The sequence below is a fragment of the Amphibalanus amphitrite genome, unplaced genomic scaffold, assembly GCF_019059575.1.
Source record: "Amphibalanus amphitrite isolate SeventyFive unplaced genomic scaffold, NRLGWU_Aamphi_draft 000363F_arrow, whole genome shotgun sequence".
Taxonomy (NCBI): Eukaryota; Metazoa; Arthropoda; class Thecostraca; order Balanomorpha; family Balanidae; genus Amphibalanus; species Amphibalanus amphitrite.
The window spans coordinates 297,921-322,564 of record NW_024881857.1 but is presented as its reverse complement, the minus strand read 5'-3'; the positions used below and the strand labels follow the sequence as shown (position 1 = coordinate 322,564).

Here is a 24,644-nt window from a genome sequence, read left to right as displayed (position 1 = left end):
CAATTTTACACATTGTGACCAAAAATTTTTCCAAAGGCTACGATAGGTTGGCCGGAAATGACGTCAGAGTGACATCATGTTCTGCCGTTTTCGACCCAAAAAAGGGTTTCGCGGGAAGAGCTATCAGGCCTATAGCTTTGCAAATACAGAAAAATGATACAGAGATAAAAGCTGTAGAATGGACAGGGCTACAAAACTGCTATCTCGGATTTTTGAAATTTTTGGATTTTGACCCCCAAAAATCAAAAAAATTTTTTTTTGAATATAATAGCCAAAAAATCCAAAAAAAATTTGAATTTCGAAAAAACCGGAATATATGTGATAGTCCTTACCGCCTTCTATCTACATACCAAATTTGAGATTGATACCTCTTTTTTTTGGCCAAGTTATAGCGAAAAAACTGTTCAAAATTGATGACGTCAAATTTTCAAACTCAATTTTCAGCAATTCTAGACCTCGTAGCGCAAAACAAAGACCACCATTAGACTCCCCGTGACGAGCTGCATCGAATCAATACCCATTTTATGCAAAAATATCAACTTTGAAATTTGACCTTTTTTGACCTGACCTTGACCTGACCTCCACCAGAAAGTGACCTAAACCGTGCCTGATGGTCTTATAACCAACACCATTGAGTCGGAAATGAAAAACTGGCCATAAAACATGCATCGCATAACCTTAGTAAAGTTGGGTTCATGTGGTGACCCTTGCTGACCTTTGGTGACCTGACCTGTGACCTGACCTGGTATGACCAGTGACCTCTAACAGCAACATATCTACTAGGCAACTGACGCCCTATCGCTGATTCCCGACAAAATGCGTTTTCCTCGGTGTTATAGCGCATTCCCTAGAAGACCCGTGAACGGTGAAACATTTCATCTTTGACCTGACCTGTGACGTCATCGGTGACCCCGAGGTCAATAAAATTTGGTTTCCCTCGACAAATTTGACAGGCCTTTCGAACGCCGTTTGAATTTTTCGGATCCGTCCAGTAGTTTCGGAGATACGAGGGGGGGGGGGCAAAAAATAGCCCCCCCCCACCAGGTCGCGTTATAAACAGACCCCACCAGGGCGCGGGTTAAGACGGCATTTTCTAAGTTAATTATGCCCGCTCGTGCCCGCAGGAATCCGCCATCCGGAGGAGCTGTCGTTCGCCAAGCCGCTGGAGGCGCAGCACCTCAAATACAACTACCAGTCGCACGCAGCGGTCAAGTCTCAGCGCGGGGACAGTCTGCCGGCCGACACCAACACGTTCATCTCCAAGAACGGCTCGGCACACAGCAGCAACAACAGCCTGGACGGTCCGGGCACCCCGCGGCGGCTGCACTCGTCCGGAGGCCACCTGAACACGGTCAGTGGGGGTGTGAGGGAGGGGTAGAGCTGACACAGTTCGCATTGGACCCCGCTCCCCGCCCAGCCGCCGGTGTGCTGAAAGGCTGAACACCGCTTTCAGTGTCGAGCTAGCGAGTGGGAAAATGCTACAGCCTCTTGCTGCTGCTCTTACTTTCTTCTGTTGTAGACTCTAACCCGTGGGTTTGACGGGTCACGACGTCAGATGAGTTTTGGGAGTCTCTCCGCCTCAGTTGTCGTCAGGCTTTGCTGTGTGTGGGATAAAAGTGCTTCTGAATCACACCATTGAGCTGTCAGCGTACAGTGGTCGCACCCGAGATCTGAGCACCACAGCCCGATTTGGCGAGCGGTCTGACAGCGGTGCACACTTGCAGGCGCTCCCAGATACCAGACAGGCGCCACCAGGCCACGGCAGGCTTCTGCCTTCAGCGATCTCTGGCCTCAATGATCGCCGGCGCGTATGACGGCGGCCTGTTCCGATGGCATCTGTATGCGTGCGGAAGGCTGCGGACACTGCTTTAACGCACGTGACTAGAATGAGGATCACTCTGAAACGTGTCAGAACGCAGCGGCAAGAAAAATCACTGGAAGCGGCCTTGATGCGGTGAATCATGCCCGCTGGCTGGAGTACCTGGCTCCAGTTCGGAAACGCACCGGAGTGATTCAGCGATGAATCGGATTTGCACCCCAGCCCGCCGCTGGAAGAGACATGGCTTGATAAACAGTCGGCGCCTGCAGTGTTTATTGAGGTTTGCGAGTCCAAACGGTCTGAGGCGGATTCCATGGCCGTAACTCATGGTGCTATGCTAAAGCGACAGCGAAGTCATAGATACAAGTCACGAATGCCATCCTGGCACCCGACCGTTTCATTGAATAACATGCCTTCCCGTTAATGATAAAACTATACTATATTTGCTGTTCTACACCCTCCCGTGTCAAATTCACATCTGTTTATAGAAAGCCAAGCCCGGCAGTCGTGACATTTTCTCTTGGTAATGCCACCAGAAGGTAAATAAGCACAAGCACAAATGCATCGTCAGTATCCGCCTGACGTGAAGTTGTGTCCATTTCCACATCCGTGAGCTTGTACTTCGTATGACAACATAAACACAATCCTTCTCCATTGTCCATTAGCACATTCCTTCGACTTAATTTGTTAATCTGGCTTCCTCCGTGACCAATTCTGCTGGTTCACAACCAACAATGCAATGGGCCGTGACGCCCGTGACTGTCGCTGCCCGCAGTCGCCTCTCTACGAACGCTTGTAGTTTGTACTCTGGCTCGTCCTTACCCCGACACCAGACCCCGGGCACTACACAGTCGTCCGGCCTTGCTGACGCTGGCAGACGCGGCGTTTGTTCTGGCCCGGCCGGCTCTGGCGCGCCCTTAAATTTGTCACCAGGTCATCAGTGTCGGTCGGTGGGGCGCCAGATGCCGGGCCGACTGCGGCGCCTGTCGGGCGGCGACATGACCTGAGCGCGACATGGCACAACATACGGCCGGCGGCGCGGACAAAACACGCCCGATGGGCAATGCCGGGAGGCTGTGCACTGTGCAGTGGAGTGTTATTTCCTGTGGCTGGCGACGGACAGACGGTCGGTCCCGCCCAGTGCGGGGGCTATCGGGGCGCTGGTGTCAACACCGCCACCTGGTCTGGCGTCCGATACCGGGTATCGCCTCAGGGGATTATAGTGCCCCACGCTGGTGCAGGGGCGGAGCCCCCACACACCAGTAGAGAGGAGGGGCCCACCCCACCCCAGTGCAGTTCAGAGCAGGGGCTCACTGTGGGACATCACGGAGAGGCCCCACATCAGTGCAGAGCAGGGGCTCACTAAGGGGACAGCAGGGAGGGGAAGTCCGACGGAGGCCCAGCCACTAACTCAAACAGAGGGAGGCCGGTGGTCGGTGGTGCCCCAGCTCCGAACGGTGCCACTCTCGACACCTTGCAATGGCCCGACGCCGCGCTGCAGAGGGGTGTCTGTCCCACCGGTGCACCTGGATCGTGTGGCACCACCCCGATGTCTGGTCACGACTGTGGTTGGTCGGCGTCACGATCGGGTGGCGGTCCGTGACGTGACGCTCTGACGTCACGAACGTCACTAGCCAGCGTGACGGGCGTCACAGACCGGCGTCAGAGGCCGCTACCGGTCAGGGCTTAACGTGGACACCCGTGCCTCATACATCAACTCCTTGAGCCTTGCCCTGTATCGGATAGCCTTTGAAGGCTGTCAGCGGTAAGTGCACTTGACGTGCCCCGCTCTGTTTTGTGTAAGTGTTACACTAGTCTTCAGTGCTCTAGGGCGGTTGTCGACTCGCTGTATCTGATTTCATCAGCGCTCGACACCGAGTCGAGAACACAGCCACAGGTCACTGTCGTGACGTCATCTGTTGATCAGTATGAGGATTGCGCCAGGATGCAGCTGTCCCTTTTCTCTGACCGCGACTGACCCCCTGGGCACCTGTGTCGCTTAGCAGCAGTGACGAACATATGCTCGACGTCTGCCCCAGCCCGGGCCGGTAGCCGTCCGAATTAGACCGCAGGGTATCGGCCTGTGGCCGCCCACTTATCGCTGTGATGGACAGACGGCAGGTGGCATGCCGGATCCGCCCTCCTCCCACCTTCGCCCGGTACCCTCATCCGCCACTAACACCGCTGTATCCCTGCCGCCCGCGCTGCTCAAACCCACGAGTTGTGGTCACCAGACCTGTCCTGTCGCCCGACTCCGTCAGCAGAATGGCCGTGTCGCCTCGCGCCCCCGACTGACCCCTCTGCAGAGCTCAGCGTGTGGGCACTCTCGGTCGTGTCGGGCCGATGTATGTAGGTGCTGTGTCGTGTAGTGTTGTGTCGTGCAGGGGTGTCGATTGTCTCCACCTGCCTTTGTGAGGCTCCGAGAACAGGCCTGCGTCGTTGCAGGCCAGGTCGTGGGCCGTGGCATTCATGTCAAACCGATGGCGGAGGGAGGGAGGGGGGGGGGGGAGGTAGGAGGTCACTCGTTGACTTTGATGCTGCTGAATTGAGAGCATGGTGTGCGCAGTGAAAAGCTCAGCGCTGCTTAGTGCGCGGATCATAGCACTGCGCAAAGCAGCTCAGCGGCCCTACGCGATATCCTGACGCCGCCGGTCGCAGTGGTAGCGCCTGGTAGCGAACTCGCCAGTGAGCCCGGGCCCGTTGCCGTATGACGCGGCGCCGCCCGGGCCTGGGCTGGAACGCTCCGGGACGGCGCAGTTGGGGCCGCACCGGCCGCTCCGGTTGCATGGGGCCGGGCTGCCGAGTGTGGAATGTAACCCAGACAGCCGGGCACGACCCGGCCGGCTGCGGTTCGGCGTGTGAGCTGCGCTCGGGGGCGGCACCGCCACGGCCTTTGGTTAGGGGTCGGCTCCTCGGATGCACCCCACTTTGCGGCGCGATTTCACCCAGTTCTCAGCGCGGCTGATGCGGCGTGATACGCGATGCAACCCCGCTGGCTCGGGCAACACAGCAGCGATTGGTGGGGATATGTCGTCATAAGTCATGGGACTCGGTTTCTCCTGTTGCAAATGCACTGTCGGTGCACTGCTCTCAATGCTCATCTACTCGGCTGTTTAGGAAGGTTGATGCGCATTTCACTTCAGGAAAGACACTTGGCTGAATGCATGTCGTTGCGCAACATGTTTACCTGTCTGTGTGAAAGTTTCTGCTTCCCCCGCATTTGCGGCGTGCCGCGGCGATGACGTGAGCGCCGACCTCGCTGGCAGCCGTCTTTGTCTCGATGGCTGCTGAGTTTGGCGAGCGAACGCCGCTGTAATCATGAAGCGTGACGTCAGCTCGGGGCACGCCCTAAAACGTCGGTGATCCATCATTCACTTTGCCTGCGGTCGGAGCGGCCGGGTGGCACTGGTTTCGCCGCTCTGGCGTCGGCCGCCTCTGCTCTCGGGGTGGGCTCGGGCCTCTGAGGCCGCCTCTGGCACGGGGACGCTCTGCCAGGTCGGTGGTTCCGGGAAAACCCCAGCCGACCGGCCGCTGCTGCTTCCATTTGCATCAGCCCGGGCTGCTGCAAGGGCGGTGCCTCGGTCCGCTGGCGAGTGACGCCAGCTGTAAACAGGCCTGGCCTTGGACGACGGTCGCCGCCGCGGCCAGTGGGGAGCGGGGAGCGTCCATTGCGATAATTACGCTGCACACTGTGGTAGTGTTGCATGACCAGTGTTTGATGACTGTTTGCTGTTTGTTCGGTGTGTTGTTTGATTTGTTTTGCCATTAAATTTCCTTTCTTTTCGCTTGCTGACCATGATGTTGCCTGATTTTCTTTTTGCGCCTACTTTTTCATTGAGTTATTAGTATTTGCAGATGGAGTCGCTAATCTCATTTCGCGGACGTTAAATAAACATGCTGCTCCTTGCAGAAAGCGTCCTCCTTTAAGTCTGTAATTCATCACTATGTTGTGCAGCTGTGTGCGCCTGTGTGTATGTGTGTGTTAGCCGTGTGGGGTGGCCGTGATGATGTCATCCGGTGACGCCACCGCGCGCTGCCAGCAGCGGCCACTGCCCTCGCCGACAGCCGTGCCGAGCCCGCCCTGGGACCACAGCCTGCCCTCGACGCCACGGTCGCCGTTCGCGCCCACCGGAGTAGGTAGCCGCCGGCCGCCACTGGCCCGGCCGTGCCTGTCCGCTTCTGCGCTGGGAGGACGCCGTGCTTGTTTTGGGCGGCGCGCGTGCTGCGCGTGTTTGGGGTTCGCTGTCGGGTGGTCGGCGCTGGCGACCCGCGTAGGGTGGTCCGCAGCGGCGCTGAATGCGGGCGGCACGCTCGTGCTCTCCGCCCCGCTGCGGCCGACGGGTGGCTTTGTCCGGCTGTGATGGGCTACTCTCGAGTCGTCGCGGGTGTGTCGTCTCTGTGTTCGTCCGTCGTCCATGTCTCCGTCTCCGTGTCGGGCGCTGCAGCAGTTGCTGACTGGTGGTCCGTCGTCGCCGTCCCGTCGGCAGGAGCCGTCCAGCAGCCGCCGCGCTGCACCACCTGTTTATGTTTGTCGTATGGGGGACGCCAGAGTTGTCATTTGTCGCATTGGGCCCATCGGGGCCGTGTAGGGGTGAACGTGAACCCGGTCATTGCCCCCGTCCTCCAGAGCCTCGCCTTATGGATTTCCCGCTTACAGGCAGTCGCCGTCTCACGTAAAGCTACAGGGTTTCTGGAGCATGCGCGCTGTTCCCAGATCAGCTTCTCAGCCGTCTTAGTGAGCGGCTGAGCCCTCATAACGCCTGGTCCTGCCATGGTCCATGGGACGCCGGAGGATGGCTTTACATGGGTGGTTTATTTTGTCAACAGAGCAGCCACCCTTATAGTTATGGCGCAGCTGCAACCTGAGCCTTGTGTTTGATTAGGCTAATGCTGTACACCAGGGGCAGTGCGGAGAACACGCCAGCCCGGCTTATGTAATTAGCTCTGATCAGGACGGCCGGATGACGGGCGTCTGCGATGGGCTCCGTCACGGCAGACATCTGGCCAAAACGGGCCAGTGCACGCGTAACGTCACAGCCGCGCCCATGTGATGTTTATACCTCGCAAAGGTCGGGGAGAGCCTGTTTGAAGTGACGCAAAAACGGGTCTAAAGCTCAGGGTCGATCTAGGAGCTGTTTCCGGCGCGGTGTGGAACCCCTCCTGCCCCGCCCCGGCTGATGGCGGTACCGGTGGAGGAGCGGGGTCGGCGGCCGCGGCTCACTAAGCCCATTGTGGACGCGGTGCCGGCCTGTTTATTTGTGTGCCCCAGATCTATCCGCCGCCGGCGTCACCGGGCCCATCGGCGGCTAACGGCGGCGACGACGGCAGGGTAACCCGACGGACGGATGTGTGCAACGCTCCGGAGCGGGGAATGGGGTCGCGCTGCACCGGGGCCGTAAAGGGGTCATATACACCGGTCTTGGGCGGGGGGGGGGGTCAGTGCAATGAGGCAGAAAAGGGGGGATAGCATCGATCTGGGGCTGAAAAGTGAGCTCTGAAGATCTTGGGCACTCTGAACTTTGGTAAGAAGTATGTGCTTAAACACACCGCTCCTGGGCAAATACAAATGGGAAATATCGATCCGAGCCATGGAATGGGGCACTTGAAGCGGCTACGGCAAAGATCGGGATGGACACCGTTCCGGGGCAAAAAACGGATTAACACCTGCTGATAAACCCATTGTATGATATTGGGAGCCAGTAGTGAGGATGTGTGGTCAAACTAATTTTGTCCATTCTTATTTTCCCACTTATGATCTGATGGAAGGTCGAGTGGCTAATTTTCATACCCTCCCTTTGATGTAATGATAGTGAAGTAAATAATGAAAATGTTCTCAAATTACACCCCGAGTATGTCCCAGTCATGGTGATTTTCTCGCGAGCCCACTTACCTTTTACGGCACATAAACATGCGCGGCGGCGGGCTGACCGATCAGCCGGCTCGGGGTCGTTATTGAGGCATTAGCGTGCCGACCGGCGCTCTCTGCCGGTCCCGCCGGCCCGGCGCGTTCGACCGTCATCACCGGGCGGCGGCGGCGGCGGCGGCACCTGTGATTGATGCCGGTCGCCGTGACCGCGGTCCGGTCCGCACACCCCCGGCGCCCCCGTCCGCTGAATTATTCATCCGACTTCAATGGGCGTCGAATGGACGGCAGGCGGTGCGCCAGTGGACAGGGTTTTAGAGCGCCGAGGCCGATCTGCTCTAGCAACAGCGGGTGGAGCGTCGACTGATCTGCGTTGGTAACTGGCCTCCATGGATGGACGGCCGACGGGTCAGTTTGGCGTCCACGTGACTGTTGGCTGAGAGGGGCGGTTCGTGATGCGTGTGGGCGCGCATCACCTGGGGTCGGTGAATGACAGAACGCTCTGCGGCACGCTACGAGCGCCATGGTCTACGGCGGTAACGGGTTGTTAGAGGCGCCGCTGCCAGCGGCTGCGGTGATGGAGCAAAGACCGACTGTTCCGACAGATCCCCAGGGTATACACCGACCAATAGGCTTCCACCAATCAGTCTGAGCTCCAATCGGTATTCATTAGCTACGTCTCTGAATTTCTACCCCTTCGTGAGCCTCAGCGGCCGTCCGGGGTATTCATATATGAATATCCAGCTTATAAGCTGGATCGCGCCTCTGCTTACGAAGGAATGCGAGGAATGTTGTCTGGTATACGGTATGGTATGACGCTAGTATACGGTGGCGCGTCCCAAACATACGCCGGCTGACTGTGACGATCGCTGTGCCGGTCTCGACGTTCTGCGTCGCACTGAGGCGCTCCGCCCGGCCCGTAATACTCCATCCGCGACGCAGACGGCGGTTATCTTGCCTCTGGCTCCATTCAGTCGGACTGAAGTGGCCGGACGAGCCATCTCGACGCACCGTTATCGTACAATTATCGCCGAGCCGATACGACGCGGTTACTCCGAACCGTGCGTATGTGTATTGGCGCTCCGATCTGCGCGGCGAAGCAGCTTCGTCGGCTCCAGAATCTGATGAAAGGCGTCTGATGTCTGATGATAACCCAGCGGTAGTGATCTCATCGGCGCTGTTGGAAATGGTCACAATCGTCGCTTACTAATAGTTCAGCGATTAGATGCGCTTGCATTGTACATTATTCATAAGACCAAGAATGTAGACATAACTTGACTCATGAGAGAGGAGGGCTCTGTATTAATTCACCGATCTCGTTACTAACGTACTTCGCTATCAGGTGCGTGCTCAGAGCTCTGCCTTCCGAGGTCGCCGTGGTGGTCTGTATGTCCGCCAGCGTCTCTCGGCATGCCAGGAGCGCGCCGAACGTGCTCCTCCGTCCGTGCCGCACATTAGGAGCCTCTCGGACCGGCGCCCGCCGCTGAGTCGGCACGTCTCGAGCCGTAGCAGCCGCCGCGCCGCCGGGCCGCCCGCTCGACAACGCGTGCTCCACACTGGGGGGACGACGCCCGCTTCTTTTGTCCGGCGATGGGGCTTCGATCTGCCGTCAGGATTTGGCCTTGAACCGGACTGGCCGCCGGCGCTCCCCGCGGCGGAGCCTGACCTCTGCAGTGACCGACAAGCCTGACCTCTGCAGGGGCCGGGGTGCCAGGCGGGATATGTGACTGTTATGGGCGGCGTGGTACAATGTGTCCGTCTCGTTGTCTCTAATGTGTTGGAGCTTGTGGTGCCCACCTTGGTCTCTAGGGTGTTTTGCTTCTGCTCGGGATTGCCAATGACGCGGGTCACTGAAGTGTGGCCTGGGCTTGGGTATATTCATTCCAACAGGTTATTGTTGTTGTTAAGTGCTTTTGCCGGGATGCCTTTTGACCTCATCGATGTTCTACATATTTGACATGTTCCTCGATGACCTGGCTCTGACCTGTGCCCCGACTTTGACCTGTACCCCAATCACGACCCGCCCATGACCTGACCTGTTCTCTCTGCTCCTCCCGCAGAGCGGCACATGGCGCTCGAACGCCTCCCACTCTCCGTACAGCACCATGAACAGCACACTGGGCGGACCGGGTTCTCCGGCACACAACGTTACCATGAGCAGCCTGGACAGCCTCGACTCTGGTCTGACACACAGCCCGATCGTGCCAGCCGTCCAGGCGCGCCGCCTCATGGTGCACCCGCACTCGCTGCTCGAGAGGGCGCGCATGAACGTCGCGTGAGTATTCTGTCGGCGGTGGTGGGGAGGGGAGGTGTGAACTGTGAAGGGCGTGATGTACAGGGTATAAAATGTGAGGGCCGAATGGTACACTGTCTTTGGTATGGAAGTATTCGTTGAGTGTGAGACGGAGCAGTGACGAGAAAAAAAAATGTTGGGACTGGGAGGCTATGGAACTGCAGTCACCGACTTACCTCCTTCTTTTCGTTTGTGCTGGTCCACTGTATGTTGATGCTTTCGCCTGGAGATGGTTCTATTTTATGACCACTTGTCGTTTAGTCCCTGTGGTGAGTCATGCTAGGGGCCGGCCGTGTTATTGCCTGTTTGCGGCGAACCTCGCGCACCCACTGGACCCTCTCCTTCCCTCACTGGCACCCCCGCATACCCAATGCAGTGTTGTAGCTGACAGAAACCAGTCCCTAAAGCCTGCTGCATCACGGCGTGCTAGTCACTACCCATCCCCTCCCATCCCGCGTCCCGAGATACGGCTGATGTAACAATAGTTTCGGTCGATCACATGGTCTGCTGTCCTCGTGACTGGCCGGCCTGTATAGGTCCAAAGGAGTGGAGAGCGGGCAGCGTCCAGGCTCAAGTGTTTGTTGTTGGTGGTTGGGACTGGGAGTGGAACGTTACTGGCCATAAGCTGCATACCGGATGGTACAGAATAACAGCACTGACCTCTCGGGTGTAGCTGTGGACAGCTTAGGGCTGCGCCTGCATGTGAACGTTTATTGAATAGCTGAAGCATTACGCCTTCTGTGCTGAATTTTCATCATTCCTTGGGTGTCGTACGAGCATGTTTAATGTACTTATTTCTAAGTAAGGTAGTTACTTCCTACGCTCTTCCTTGCTTCATCTCAAGACACTGTCCACTAGGCAATATGTGTTCGTGTGTCGGCGCTCGAAGCTATCCTTTCAGCTCTTTTAATTTCTCCCTTTGTATCCCCAGGTGGCTGGACTCGTCACTGTCCATCATGGAGCAGGGTATCCGCGAGTTCGACACCCTGCTGCTGCGCTTCAAGTTCTACAGCTTCTACGACCTGGACCCCAAGTACGACGCAGTTCGCATTAACATGCTTTACGAGCAGGCCAAGTGGCAGATCCTGAACGAGGAGATCGACTGCACCGAGGAGGAGATGCTGCTCTTCGCCGGTCTGCAGGTAGGACTGCCGCCGGGTCGCTAACAGGGTGTAGATAGGCAGGCCGGTGCCTACCTTCATAGGGTGATTGACTTCGGCTATGACCGTGTTCGTCGCAGTTTTCCGCGACGAAGGCAGCACTGTGGTTACAGGATGTCGGGCTGTGGTTTGACAGTCAGTCTGTCCTGTATTCCTGTGAGGCCGTTCGGCTTCTGAGATGCGGTCGTAGTGAGCAGTCCCGGATATCCAATCCAGTGAAGCGGTGCATTGTGCCTCTACCCTTGTACTTTTGACGGTGTATCTCGGCCGTCCCCAGCCCTCTGACCGTGCTCCCCAGCTCGTCCCCAGCCCCCTGACCGTTACTCCCCTGTTCGTCCCCAGCCCTCTGGCCGCACGCTCCTACCCGTCCCCAGCCCCCTGACAGTCTGTTCCCGCCCGTCCCCAGCTCCAGGTGAATCTCCAGAGCAGTCAGCCGCAGCCGGAGCTGAACGACTCGTCCATGGGCGCTGACGACATCGACTCGGCGCTCAACGACCTGCAGGTGAAGCTGGAGGGGTCGCACGTCAACGGGAACGGCGACATCACCCAGATCCCCGAGCTCTCCGACTACCTGCGCTTCTTTAGGTGAGTCGCGCGAAGCGGCTTCGCAGGGTGTTGGTTTAATAAAGCCTGACGGCGTATGAGCACGTGTGTGTGTGGGGGGGGGGGGTGAATAGGGTGATTTAGGTCCATCTGCATTAGACGTGCTGTACGAAGCACGACTCTGGTTTATATCCGGTGGATCTTACGACCGTCATACACCTGATATTTCACGGGTCATGATCCCGTGTTTTATCACGAACGTCGAGCCACCGTCCCGCTAGTCGTGGGTTTACTATTCAGCACGTTCGATATATCGCACCTATACTGGCGCGGTGCAGTGTCTTGGGTAACTGGTTTGGAAATAACACCAGTAATAGCTCGATCCATTGCTTTATTCATGAGGTGTTCCCGCGGTGATTTTAACACGAACAACTACCGTCATTGTATGTTTATGCAGATTTGCTGTTGGGCTAGTAACACATTTGCCATAGATGTTGCCTTTGCCAGGCAGTTTCCGTATGTTTCTCTCGAGAGAGATGGGCACGTGCCCATTGTTTGCTACTCTGTACGACGTACGTTGACTGTGGAGTTCGTGCCTCCAAGTACTGTGCTGTGGCACACCTTCCTTCCTTTCGCACCGCACGGCATGCCCCAACTCTGTGACCGCTTTTATTCACTCTCCTGACGCCGTCCCACTGTTTCAGGCCTAAGAAGTTCACGCTGAAGGGCTACAAGCGGTACTGGTTCGTATGTAAGGATCTGATGCTGTACCTGTACAAGGCCCGCGATGACGTCGGGCAGGAGCCGGCTTTCAGGGTGAGACTCCGACCCTCCGCGGTCAGCGGCCATGGGGCTGCTGACTGACTATCAGCCCCCACAGTCGGACCGACTGTGGGGGTTTCGCTCAGAGTTTTGGGTGTGGGTTCAGGTCTAAGCGGATTATGCGGCACATTCGGCTATCCGCTGGTGCCTGGTTGTGTCTGGGTCCGAGAAATACGGAATGGACGGGGAGTATGAATTCTACTTCAGTCGACGGTCGATTTAAGTTCGGTTTAGCACAGAAGTGTTGTTGATATTTGGTGCCTAACGGCAGTGGAGCGATGTATCCAAATGCCAGTCTCTCATGCTGTATCTTCGCCGGCCTGTAGGACGCCGCACACCGATGGACCTGACCTGAGCTGTTCTTTCTCCTTCCACAGGTGAACCTGAAGGGCTGCGAGGTCACCCCGGACGTGGTCCTCGCCAGCAGCAAGTTCGGCATCAAGCTGGAGGTGCCGTCCCCCGAGGGCATGTCCGACATGATCATCAGATGCGACTCGGTACGTACGGTCAATAACGGTAACACTGCCCTCCAAACAGTTCCGCAGGTTCTTAAATCTTAATTATGAATTATTCGTTAAAAAGTGCTAATCAGGACCATGAATTTGTGAATCTTTTGAATCTTTTTTTCTTTCAAAATATTTTTATCTTTATTTGGCTGCTACAAGTGCTACCCATTTAAAAACTGAGAGGGAGACGTTGCACTCAGTTCTTCATTTAACATTTTACTTCTGTACGGCTTTTCGGTTTCAAACCGACGGTTTGATGCCGTCTGCATTCCTGCGGTCTGTGCCTGTGGCGTGGTGACAGTTCGAGCTGCTCTCTCTGACCTGCAACCACGGAAACCCCGAGGGGCGGCGGCCGGTCGGTCGGCGGCTGAGCCGTCCGTCTATTTGTTGCTGTTGGAAGGTGCTCTGTTTGGATTGCACGCTGCCAGCTGGCCCTGTCTAATCTCACAGCGGCGCGCGACCGACGGCTCTGCTCCGTCTATGAGTGACACGGAGTTGATGACGTATTTGATATAGCATGCCCAGCCCGCTGATTTAAATGTCTCCCTGATAGATATACACGATATGTGTATTTGTAACGATGATGGATTGTGGAACCGCCGGCCTGGCGAGAATTGATGGATTGTGGCCGGGTGCCATCATGGATGAATCGTATTTTTTATCTGTTAATGTGCGTCTGTGAATGAGTATGAGGATGGGATGAGCCCGGCTGCTTTGAAAATGTCCGACTTGTCGACGGGAGTACTGTCTGATGCTTAGTCATTATTCCACTGACATTAATAAATGATGTCACAGCTGTGTCGTGTAGCTGGAAGCTGTCTACTGATTTTCTGGCCGGTCCGACTCCCACCGTCCCTGGGTATTGCTAGCCTCTGCGCTTCGCCGGCCTGGCCTCGGGAGCAATTTTGTCACCTCTGCCCACCCTATGCTGCCCTCAGGGAGCAGGAGCGCTGTCAACTCCTGTGGCCCTCTGTGAGACCGCCACCTCTTTGCCCTGACTGCCGACACACTCGTCACGTCCACCCTCCCCTGTCCGCCCACAGGAGCAGCAGTACGCCCGTTGGATGGCCGCCTGCCGGCTCGGAGCCAAGGGCAAGACGATGGCGGACGCCTCGTACGACCAAGAGGTGCGCAGCATCCTCGACTTTCTGGCCATGCAGCGGCCGGCGCCGGCGCCCGCCATCAACCCGCAAAGCCTGGAGATCAGCCCCGAGGACTACGTGCCACCGCGCTTCATCAAAAAACTGAAGAGCAAGGTGAGAAAGAGAAGTGAGAGCTGAGGGCAGAGGGCGATACAGATGAACGGTGAATGGCCAGAGGGGTGAAATGATGAGCAAGGGAGGTACGAAACTACGAAGCCACATTTTTGGTTCCGATATGTACAAACTTCTGACAGGTTCCATTGGAACCGTTCCAATCCAAATACGGTGATGCATGAGTGTGCTAATTTCTATTGTTCCTGGGTTTCGACCGCACTTCTCTTACCTCATGTTCGAATGGTTAGTTGCCTCGTAGCAGTAGTTTTTTTATCTTGATAACGTTTCTTTCTCCACTTTGCGTCAGCCAACTACCCTCACTTTGATATATCTAATCCGTTGTACCGTTCCGTTGTATCTATTTACAAGACCTATGACCATGGATTATGAGAATACATGCATAATCCGTTGTATTTTATGCATGTATTCTCATTTAGGTGCTAGTTTCATTCCTTTCTCTCCTCTGGTATGTATGCGCGCGGCGAACACCACCTTGGCGGCCGTTCTCCATGTACTTACCATGACCGTGCTATGATCCGTGAGCTGTCTCCGTATCAGCGACAGCGCTCTGTCTCCTCAGGGAGGCTCGTGTCAGGGCTGCCGGCGGCAGGAGTCGGTAAAGGCGACAGGCGTGTGGCTGGGGACGGGATGACGTATGGCTGGGGACGGGGAGGCGTGTGGCTGGGGTCGGGCTGAGAGCTGGGGACGGGCGTTTGGCCAGAAAGGGATAGCCGGTGGATCCAGGTCATTGCGTGTCTCTGATTCATTCAGATTACTTGAACGGCCCTTGTGCAATGATATGAATTTTCCCCATTGAAAACGGTCAATGAATGAGTTCTATAATGGACGTGTCCTGGATCCATCGGCCGCTATGCGTTCTTGGGTGTGTTTGCATGTGTTTACCTGGGTTATCATAGGTCGGCCACCCGAAACATGCCGGACCTGACGCTTAGCCACCTGCCCTCACTGCTGCCTGGGCAACAGAGTACTGCCTCCCCGACCGCCAGTTTGCCTACAGTGTACCCCCATTTTACCAGTGATCCGAGTGGTTTGGAGTGTGAAGCTATTATGACGTTTGCAGCGAATTCAGGACAAAAAGCGACAGCGATAGCAGCATAGCGAGATATAGTAGCTTGCGGTGATTCCGAGCAGTAGCGTTTCAGAGCTTTCTTGATCCGCCATCCAGTACCACTGCCAGTTTCTACCCGCAAACCCACCGCGCAATGACCCAATGAAACAGCAGTTTTTCGGGATAGGATGACGTGTAAACGGATGCGTTTACGGATAGTGAAAATGCATTTCCCAATCCTATATTATGAAGTGTATAGCTCCCACACCGACATAGCTAACTACTGACCATCTGACTGTGTCTCCGTCTGTGTAAGTAAGCCCCACAGACCTGACATCTTTGTACGGTCTGTGACGTGTGATCCCATGCCCTCTACAGCTGCACCAGCGGATTCTGGAGGCACACGCCAACGTGGTTAACTGCAACCTGATCGAGTCCAAGATGAACTACATCAAGTCGTGGAAGGCGCTGCCAGAGTTCGGCATCACCTACTTCGTGGTGAAGTTCCTCAAGGCCAAGCGGGAGGAGCTGCTCGGCATCGCGTTCAACCGGCTGATGCGGATGGACCTGAACGGCGGACACCTCAAGACCTGGCGCTACAACACCATGAAGGTGCGGAACTAGCGGACGGAATATGGTGGAGATCTGCCGATTTCACATTATAGCACAGTCGGTGGACCGCTATTAAATCATAACATACTTCATAGTGTGTGCCTTTCGAAAGGATCTGTCTACAAGGACAGATGCTTATCGCCGAAGATAAAATTAATCCTGGTACATCTGTTTTCTAGACATGTCGTCTCGAGACAGTCGCAGGAAAAAACTGAATACTGTTTAGTAGGTAATTGCAATCGTACCGTTAGAGGTTCCAGGATTGCATGTGCTATGTCCCCGTTTTACGGCGTCCGTCTGTCTAACCCCCGTCCCTCTGTGTCTGTTGAATAGGCGTGGAACGTCAACTGGGAGGTGCGGCACATGATGGTGCAGTTCGACGAGGAGAGCGTCGTCTTCGAGTGCCTCTCCTCCGACTGCAAGGTGGTACACGAGTTCATCGGCGGCTACATCTTCCTGCAGGTGCGCTCCAAGGACTCGAGCCAGACGCTCGACCACGAGCTCTTCCACAAGCTCACCGGCGGGTGGCGGTAGGCGAGCCGGCGCCCACCGCCCTTCTTTGAGATGAACTGGGCGTTTGTCGCTTCGCGAGCGAGCGCCGCACCGCGCCGTGCGCAGTGGCATGCGCCGCTGGGCGCACAATCTATGTTTAATGTCGTTATTGCACGCGGCTGCCCCGCCGCGCAGTGCGTTGTTGAAATTTTAATCTATACTATTACTGGTGCGCGCGTTTGAGCAGAGCCGAACGCGGTGGTATTTGACGCGGGGTGCGACTGAACCGGTGGTGCTGAAACTGTGTGATTTTTTGACGCCGTGTGACTGATATAATTCGTGTTACGTGCTGGTTGAATGAGGTGTGTGTGAGTGAGACTGTGCTTCCGTGAGTGGCGGCGCGACCGCCGCGCCGCGACCGAGTGCCTTGTAGCGTGGCGGCAGAGGTCGCAGTGACTGTGCGGAGCCGTGGTGCCGGAGTGTAGCTAACGGGCTAGTCAGACGGACTGAGGGACGAACTCTGCCGGGTCTGATCGTGTAGCTGTGCCACGCTCTCCTAAGCACAGCGACAGTCTCAAAGGGACCGGTGTTACCCCGCCCGGCTTACTGAGGGCTAGGTGAGCCACGCAGTCGCTTCCTCGCGAACACTCGCGCGGTGCCGTGGCCGCCGAGAGGCCGCCAGTGGCGCCGGGCCGCCGGGAGTGCACCGCGCAGCCGGGTCACCCCGCGAGCTAGAGCCGGCCACTGCGTGTCACAGCAGCATCTAACCGACCTAATCACCGTATCTGCCTGTCTAATGCCTGCGCGCTGTCCCCGTCCTGCCGGTGTGACGTGCCGCCGCCGCCGCTGTATGACGCTGGGAGAGGCAGCAGTGACCGGACTGACTGAGCCTGCCGACACCGCCGGCTGGACTGGGCAGCAGCGCCGCCGCCACCGCCTGCCTTCGTCTCGTGCCCCTCGCCAGCAACTAACCGCATAGGCTGCGCTATTTTTGTAGATCTTTGACCCGGCAACGAATGCAAGTACAACTGGCAACAAGCGGAGCGGGGAGTCCGCTCTGAAGTGTGTGCCGGCCGCCGGCGGGTCGCCCTCACGTGCTGGCCGCCCTGCAGCGAGTCGGTCGGACTGGCGCAAACTGTGCACTGGCGCTTGTAGCCACTTCGGCGTAAAATGTAAATAAACTAGTCTTAACAACGCGTGTGTTTGGGGAGTCCAATGGCCATGCTCCCGGCAGAGTGCATTTGCGAGTTGTGGTCTGGACTGGACTTGCAGCTCTGGCCCAGAAGGCCATCCTACTTAAGGCGCGGAATGTCATCGTCTTGGTCTTTCCCGACTCACAGCTGAGGCTCGGTGTTGGTAGGCCCTCATCAGTTGAAAGGCCCCGTTCCTGAGGACCCCAGAACTAGCCCATGGTTTTAAAAAGAGCATTATAGTATTTGTTAATGGCATGCGAATGTTATTCACATTTATAAGCTAGAAGATGGAATTTTGAAGCAGCCATAATTCTGTATTTGGCATGAGTCGAAGTCGGGGCATCACAGATGTCCGCGCAAACGACAGGTCAATTTAGTCAGTTTAGTTGGGTGGAAATAAGACAATAAAAATAGCTTGGTGAAAATATAAAGCAGCTTTTCTACCTCTTTCAGCATTAGGACGAGTGTAATTAGAATATTCTTGGTCGAATGAATAACTTTGACAGGATTGTGTCTATGTAGTCAAAATCAGTGGTGGCTACAAATATGTCAGCTTTGTAAGTTGTAAATGCTTGCACTTATTTAGCATCTCTTTGCTGCGTCTCAGCTGCGCAATAATTGAAACTCAGTGTTGTTTACTGATGGTCAGCTGCGGGGAATGTCTCTGTCCATGTCCGGATGATTGGTTTGCTTTGTTAGTGTTTTTGGTGGGGTACAAATTGGCGTTGTGTTGCATGAAAATTAATTTCAGCAACGTATTGTTATCATTTTTTATATTTTTCCTCCTCTCACAGTGACAGCATTTCAATAAGGCGTGACGCAAAGTGCGATCGAATCGGAATTCGGAACTGACCGTTTGCGTTCTAGCATTAATTTCAAATTGGTAAATGCTTTATATTCTGGTCATAGATTGTAAATCACAACAAAAGCTACCCCTTCATTATTCATTAGAGTTATGGGTCTTATTTGGTGTGGGCTAGAGCAGATTTCCATCCTAGCCAGTGTGTTGCAGGCTAGTGCGCATGGTTGATTGGTGACATCCTCTGGTTTCACCGTGAAGTGTGAGGTAGATAGATATTGCATTCTAAGATTTTTGGGCCCCAGTGTCATCTCATATTGTTCTTAATTGTAGTGATGTTATGACACACCCAAAATGATAATGGCATAGAAGAGACACATCAGTGATCAGGGCTGATCAGTAAATGGTCAAATCTTCTAGATGGTTTTGAATTGTGAACTTCCAAAGTTCAAATTGAATGCTGTAGCATCTGGAACTTTTTAGCATGCTGAGGGGTGTTCACGGACACCGCACACTGCTGCGTGCGGTGTGTGCGGTACGTCCAGCAGGCGTGGGGGTAGGGGATGGGTAGGCGGCTCTGACGTCACGGCTGCGTGCGGTGGACGGTCCGCTGTGGCCAGTCCCGACCGGCCACAGCGGTCGCTGTGTGCGGTGACGCAAGGCTGACGTAGGGACGCAGTGGGCGGAGCTTGGAGGCTGTGTGCGGTCCGACCGCACACAGGGTCCGTGAACAGCCCTCTGATGTAGATACCCGGGGGTTGCTGCGCTGCATGCAACTGCAGGATTATGCAGTTTAATGGTCCCTGGCTGGGCCTTTCTACAAAATTAACTGTGCACTTGTCACAGATTGGTAAATGCCTACTATATCATAGTAAGATAATACCTAATGTAGCAATTTATTATTTATGCATTCACAAAGAAGGAGGAGGTTATTCTCTCTTTGAATTCTGCATCTGCAGGATAGTCAAATTCTTATCTTCCACACCTCAAACTCTGGCCTGTTCTCAATTCTGGATTTAATGGTCACCATTATCCAACATGAGTAGGTCCTCAGGGCTCAGGGGCATGTCTAGGTGTGGTGGGACAGCTGTTAGCAGTTCTGTGTGGCTGGGCTACTGGCCTGTTTAGTGTCTACATGACAGGCTCAACCCCAGTGGCATACAAGAGTAACTAGCCAGGCCATTATGTGTCTTTCTAAGTACTATCATCTACCGAGCTCTGCAAAGGTCTTAGTAGACCCAAAAGGCCTAACTTTACAAAAAGGAAAGGAAGCAAGGAAGTAACATCATTAAGAATATCAAAAGCATTTTTTGATCAATCACAGGATCAATTAATCTGTCCTTACTGTTTTGGCAACCATCTGACCTTCCACAGGAATCAGGACCAACCCATCCACATCCCTGCTCATGGTACCCTTTCCATGTTGGCAGTCACCCCAGCATACAACCAGTGTGAAGGCAAGATCTTGGTTGATCTACAATCTCTCCAGGGTAACCATTGGATAGAGTGATAAGGCAGGCAATGGCTTACTCATGATTAGGGTTGTGGGGTCAGATGTGGAGCAATGGAGTTGGTCAGAGTCGACAGCTCTGAGTTCTGACGAGAGTCGGAGTCTATATTGGAAGTCAGAGCCAGAATCACCAAAAATCCATTAACTCTGCAGACCTGCCAGGGCTGCAAAGTCAGAGCCAGATCAGAGTTGACAGTTCTGCCTGCAGTCGATATTGGGAAGCCACCATCAGAGTCGAAGTCGCCGAAGATCCATCGACTCCGTGGCCCTGCTCCCGTCCGACCGTTTCGGCCTCTGCCGCTGCGGGCTGCGGCGCGCTGTCGATGGTCCACACAGACCCCAGTCTAATGTCCCAAGTCTCCACCCTATATTATCATCCCAAATAGCTCTGCAATGGCGTTTTCAGACCAGAAGGGCATGCTTCCAGCAAAACAAACAAAATGATTATTGAGATTAAATGATGATGCCATCACACTGCTTATCACTTGTCAGTTGTCATATTTGTTTTGCCTTTGTGTCTATGTATGATTGTGACTCTACTACTTGTGTATTGTTTCAGGATGTATGGAATGCCTGCAGTAGATGTCTAGCGGTCTCGGAGATTTTTGTCGGATGACGTTTCCCAGCTGTTTGGGATACCAGCAGGATCTGTCGGACGATCTCTCTGTGCCCGGCGGCATGGCGCGAGAACCGGTCATTCTCAATGTTTATGACATGGTGAGTGAGACACGGCTGATGTCGGTGGAGGTCTGAGCTGTTGGCAACTGATTAAACGAGATGTGATATTATCTAAGATATATAAACGTAAGCGTAGTAGCATTTACCGCAAAATAATATTTTAAGCAACTATTTTGTTGACCAATGCAGTTTCAAAGTCGCTGGCCCTGGATGTACCGGTACTGGTAGTAAATGTATGCACATTTTCCACTAGACCCCAGGGAGGACGAATCAAAGTTCATTATTTCATGATCATGATATCATGTTACACATAATCATGATTGCATGTGGTTATTTTGCTCATGTGTCGTCCTCTTTTGCAGTACTGGATAAACGAGTATACCTCGAACATCGGGTTCGGCGTCTTTCACTCCGGCCTAGAGATCTACGGTTTTGGTGAGTTCGAACTTGATATGCTGCTGTTGAGTGGAAACGAATGTTTATGGGCGTTGTCAAACTGAAAGTAACCTAAATGCGCGTAGTCATTGAATGTGGGATGCTTTTACGGCGGTGAACTCTGTGTATTTTTCAGACCACATTTTTCCCAATCCTTATCTGACATACCAGGGTCAGATTGGACTCAGTTGCCACATCGTCTGGCGTATAGCCAGTGTGTCACCTGGTGACACCAGTCTATGCGAGTCTGCTCCCTCGTCACCGTATGTCTGACCGTTCGCCCTCCCTCTCGCTGCAGAGTACGCGTACGGCGGCCACCCGTTCCCGTTCTCGGGGGTGTTCACCATACGACCCAGGGACGCGGACGACCTCGGTGAACAGTTCAAGTTCAAGTAGGTTCCGCCAGCGGCAGATCGCCTTTTGACTCGTTATCCGCACCTGTTGAGAGATGGACTGACCAAACCCCAGGGGTCATTTATTACGCTATTTACGTTCTTCTTATTTCTGGGTCATCGTCCCGCTCTATCACCCATCGACCCTTTGGTGTAGTGTTAAAGGTTTCATGACCCATACAGGCCATAGATATTTGACATTTAAAGTGCTGTTTATTTGTGAGCATATTTTTAGTCTTAATCCAGACTATTTTGTTCAAGGAGCAGTGGTTAACTTCACAGTTGCTCTTAGCAGTATACTACCGTGATGTTTACCGTTTACGCTGACAATAATCTTGTCATTTGCAGACAATCTATACATTTAGGGTACACGGACTTCACGAGAGACGACTTGGATCGAATCATCGAGGAAATGGGCAAGGACTTTCGCGGTGACCGATATCATCTTATCAACAAGAACTGCAACCACTTCACATCCAATCTGTCACAGGTAAGGAAGGGATCGATCGATATCGCAACTCAATGTTTGTTTTACGTCACTGGGTTAGGCCGCTTTCCCATTCAGTCGAGTGTCGACCACGGAGACGCGTTTTGACGCGGAAGCCCTAATGTTACGTTCGTTGGCGTCTAAACGCGGCTGCTGAGTTTCAGTGTGGACTGAACTGGCACTATTTGGCTTCCTTGGCAGTTCTGGATTAGCTTTCGGGGGCTGGGGATAGTTAGAAAAAAAAGTATTGGTAGAAAGCACCCTCCAATCTCCATGTTATCAGACATTATTACACGCTCTGCTATACTTTGTATAAGAAGTGGCGATATCAGTCACTTGCCAGGGTACATTACCGGAGTAAATGCACTTCGCAAACGGATAACGATGCTGAGTGCAACGAGAAAAAACTTGTTTGCGATCCGTACTTACTTGCTCATGCAGGCATCTCCGGTAATTGACAGGTTACTGACCCGATCTCTGACAGCCGTCTAACCCCTCTATCTCTGTCTCGCCGCCCTCTAACCGCGCTCTGACGCCGTCCTGTCGCCCGCAGCTGCTGACGGGCCGCGAGATCCCCTCGTGGGTGAACCGGCTGGCCTCTGTCAGCGCCATGGTGCCGTTCCTGGAGCGCTGTCTGCCCAAGGAGTGGCTCACACCGGTGGCCCTGCAGCACTCGCTGGAGGAGACACCCGGCCAGCCGACGGCCACCACCCCCGGCTCGGCGGCGCCCGGCCCGCCGGCGTCCGGCTCCGGCGCGGCGCCCTCACACTCCTCCTCAATGAACTCGATATAGGGAAGACGGCAGCCTCCGCCCGACTAGCTACTGCCGTCTGCCTACCCGGCCGGCCGTCTGCCTGTGTGGGGCTCTAGGCGGGGTTTGTGGGACGCGGCGGTGCCCAGGGGTGAGGTTTTCTGGGAGAGCTGATACAACCTTCGGACTCCGCACCGCGGGCGGTGGGCGTATTTTAGGGTAAGGGAATGTAATCACTATGAGACAGGCATAGTGAGCGAGTCGTTCTTTCAGTTTCAGTACCGGTGAGTACTTTGAGGAGGCACTGGTTGCGTGGTCTAGGGTGCATTAGCGGACTTCTGAGCCCGATATCTCGGGTCTCCTGTGTGCTGTCGGGCTGAACGGTTCGGGTATCCTATATATGCCGCCGGACCGTACGGTCCAGAATCAACAGACCGCATGGTTCTGGTCTCTTGTATGGCCTGAAATGGACGGCCCGGGTACTTTGTTGAACCCGACTGTCTAGTGTCGTACTGGGCGGTTCGGTCTCCTATGTGCAGTAAATTGGTGGCCCAACTGTCGTGTGAGCGACCGGCCGACGTTTGGTGGTGGGTTACGGCGCATTGCCTCAGGTCCGGCGCGTTGGCTGCGCTCCTGGCGCTACTGTGACGTCAGCAGCCGACCTATGGTAACCCGATGCCAAATCGATGCGCCGCCCGGGGACTGGGTTTCCTGTGTCCGTTTGTTGTAGTTACTACCAGAAAAGGAACTAGCTGACTTCTAGAAGACCATGGTTACCCATTACCGTATTTTTGTACGCCGCTCCATTAAATTTTCTCGTGTGGTTTTTAATGTTGCTTTGGCGAGCTCCGGTGGCTACTGCTGTACATACTGGGCGGTGAGTGGTGGCTCATGATGGAGCCGTATCCGGGGCCTATGGCGACTCGTCTCCTGTTTCCAGTGTGCTCCCGGTGTTGGATGTATCCCTGCTCCCGCTTGAGATAGGCCTGCGACTAGTGGCATTCTGTATATGTAGCGCTCGATGTGAAGTTTGTGGGTGAGACGGACCAGCAAATGGTAATGTATTGAGATGACGGTGGGATATGGATGCGAATGCAAAAGACGAGCGTAACCAAAGTTTTCGAGTGGCTGAGTCTCGACGTGCGCTTTCTCGCGGAAGCAGGGCCCAGTGTGACATGTGCTGTATCGTGGTTCGCTCTATCTCCTGTGTCGTGTTGAGAGGGCCGATGACTTTGCCACTCGGTTATACCCTTCAGTAGCCGAGGATTTCAGGACATTGCGTGGTGAACAATGTTTTCAATTCTTCGTTGACGGAATACTTCGAAAAGCATGATCATGCTATTCCATAACACTATCATTGTAGATATTCTTTAACTGCGCTCTTTCATGGACTTGTTAAACCACAAAATTTATAATATTGCTTGTTATTCAAATAAATATGAGCTCCGAGATGGAAGGACAAATTGGTGTAGATCTGACCATAGCCTGGCGTGGATGTGACATTCTCTTAGCCTGGGTTCAAGGAATGGTGTTGCATGTTACGCATTGGGTTCTAGTACTTGCAATGGTTAGTAGGTACAACGAACTGATTAACTTGTGTCTCATAAATATACGGTCGGCCTGAAGGGTCGTCAACTATATTGTAACGCTGGGTTTGTGCTAGTTCTATCTTTCAGTTAGCGCGTTGCCACAGGTTGAACTGGTGGCATGCTGTACTCCTTGCTTACCGAGCCTATGCGTATGTGCAGACATGCCTCGTGTATACTAACCGCGACTGTTTACACTGAATTTCGAGCCTGCCATAATGCAAAGAAAAGCCAACAAATCATGGTGACCTGGTTTCCGTTCATCACTACATTCATCGACTGAATTTATATCCTGGCCTCAAGTCTCCCCGGTCCGTCAGTTCACGTCTGTAAAGGCGCCCTGATCCAGGCGTTTCGCACAAGGAGGATGTACGTTTC

General features: G+C 54.4%; 2 protein-coding genes across 9 annotated transcripts in view; both read left to right on the top strand.

Annotated features, from left to right (window-relative positions):
* Nucleotides 1-17,629, top strand: part of LOC122389580 (unc-112-related protein-like) — a 46,681-nt gene extending 29,052 nt beyond the window's left edge. The window contains exons 4-14 of one of the 4 annotated variants that reach the window (XM_043381738.1): nt 1,125-1,351; nt 5,863-5,952; nt 9,743-9,957; nt 10,907-11,117; nt 11,542-11,720; nt 12,383-12,494; nt 12,878-12,997; nt 14,050-14,262; nt 14,843-14,878; nt 15,710-15,943; nt 16,277-17,629. In XM_043381738.1, the coding sequence (XP_043237673.1) occupies nt 1,125-1,351; nt 5,863-5,952; nt 9,743-9,957; nt 10,907-11,117; nt 11,542-11,720; nt 12,383-12,494; nt 12,878-12,997; nt 14,050-14,262; nt 14,843-14,878; nt 15,710-15,943; nt 16,277-16,477 (1,838 nt within the window). In that variant the 3' untranslated portion in view covers nt 16,478-17,629. The remainder of the gene's footprint in view (nt 1-1,124; nt 1,352-5,862; nt 5,953-9,742; nt 9,958-10,906; nt 11,118-11,541; nt 11,721-12,382; nt 12,495-12,877; nt 12,998-14,049; nt 14,263-14,842; nt 14,879-15,709; nt 15,944-16,276) is intronic. The other 3 variants (XM_043381741.1, XM_043381740.1, XM_043381742.1) reach the window with 3 other exon arrangements.
* Nucleotides 17,630-18,254: 625 nt separating this feature from the next.
* Nucleotides 18,255-24,326, top strand: LOC122389585 (deubiquitinase DESI2-like). 5 transcript variants are annotated; one of them, XM_043381754.1, is made up of 6 exons: nt 18,255-18,288; nt 20,497-20,654; nt 20,978-21,050; nt 21,349-21,442; nt 21,791-21,932; nt 22,483-24,326. In XM_043381754.1, exons 2-6 carry the CDS (start codon nt 20,520-20,522, stop codon nt 22,720-22,722), a joined length of 684 nt encoding a protein of 227 aa, XP_043237689.1. In that variant the 5' UTR covers nt 18,255-18,288; nt 20,497-20,519; the 3' UTR covers nt 22,723-24,326. The 5 variants fall into 5 exon arrangements, with proteins under 5 accessions (XP_043237689.1, XP_043237687.1, XP_043237685.1 ...); XM_043381752.1 differs by having other exon boundaries at nt 18,262-18,313; XM_043381750.1 differs by having other exon boundaries at nt 18,267-18,322.
* The last annotated feature ends 318 nt before the right edge of the window (nt 24,327-24,644 follow it).

Excerpts from the sequence above, each read along its gene's own strand:
- LOC122389585 (XM_043381754.1), top strand. The coding sequence starts at position 20,520 with ATGTCTAGCGGTCTCGGAGATTTTTGTCGGATGACGTTTCCCAGCTGT. Across the intron at positions 20,655-20,977 it reads TTCTCAATGTTTATGACATG|TACTGGATAAACGAGTATAC; the intron begins GTGAGTGAGACA and ends CCTCTTTTGCAG. Across the intron at positions 21,443-21,790 it reads GGTGAACAGTTCAAGTTCAA|ACAATCTATACATTTAGGGT; the intron begins GTAGGTTCCGCC and ends TGTCATTTGCAG.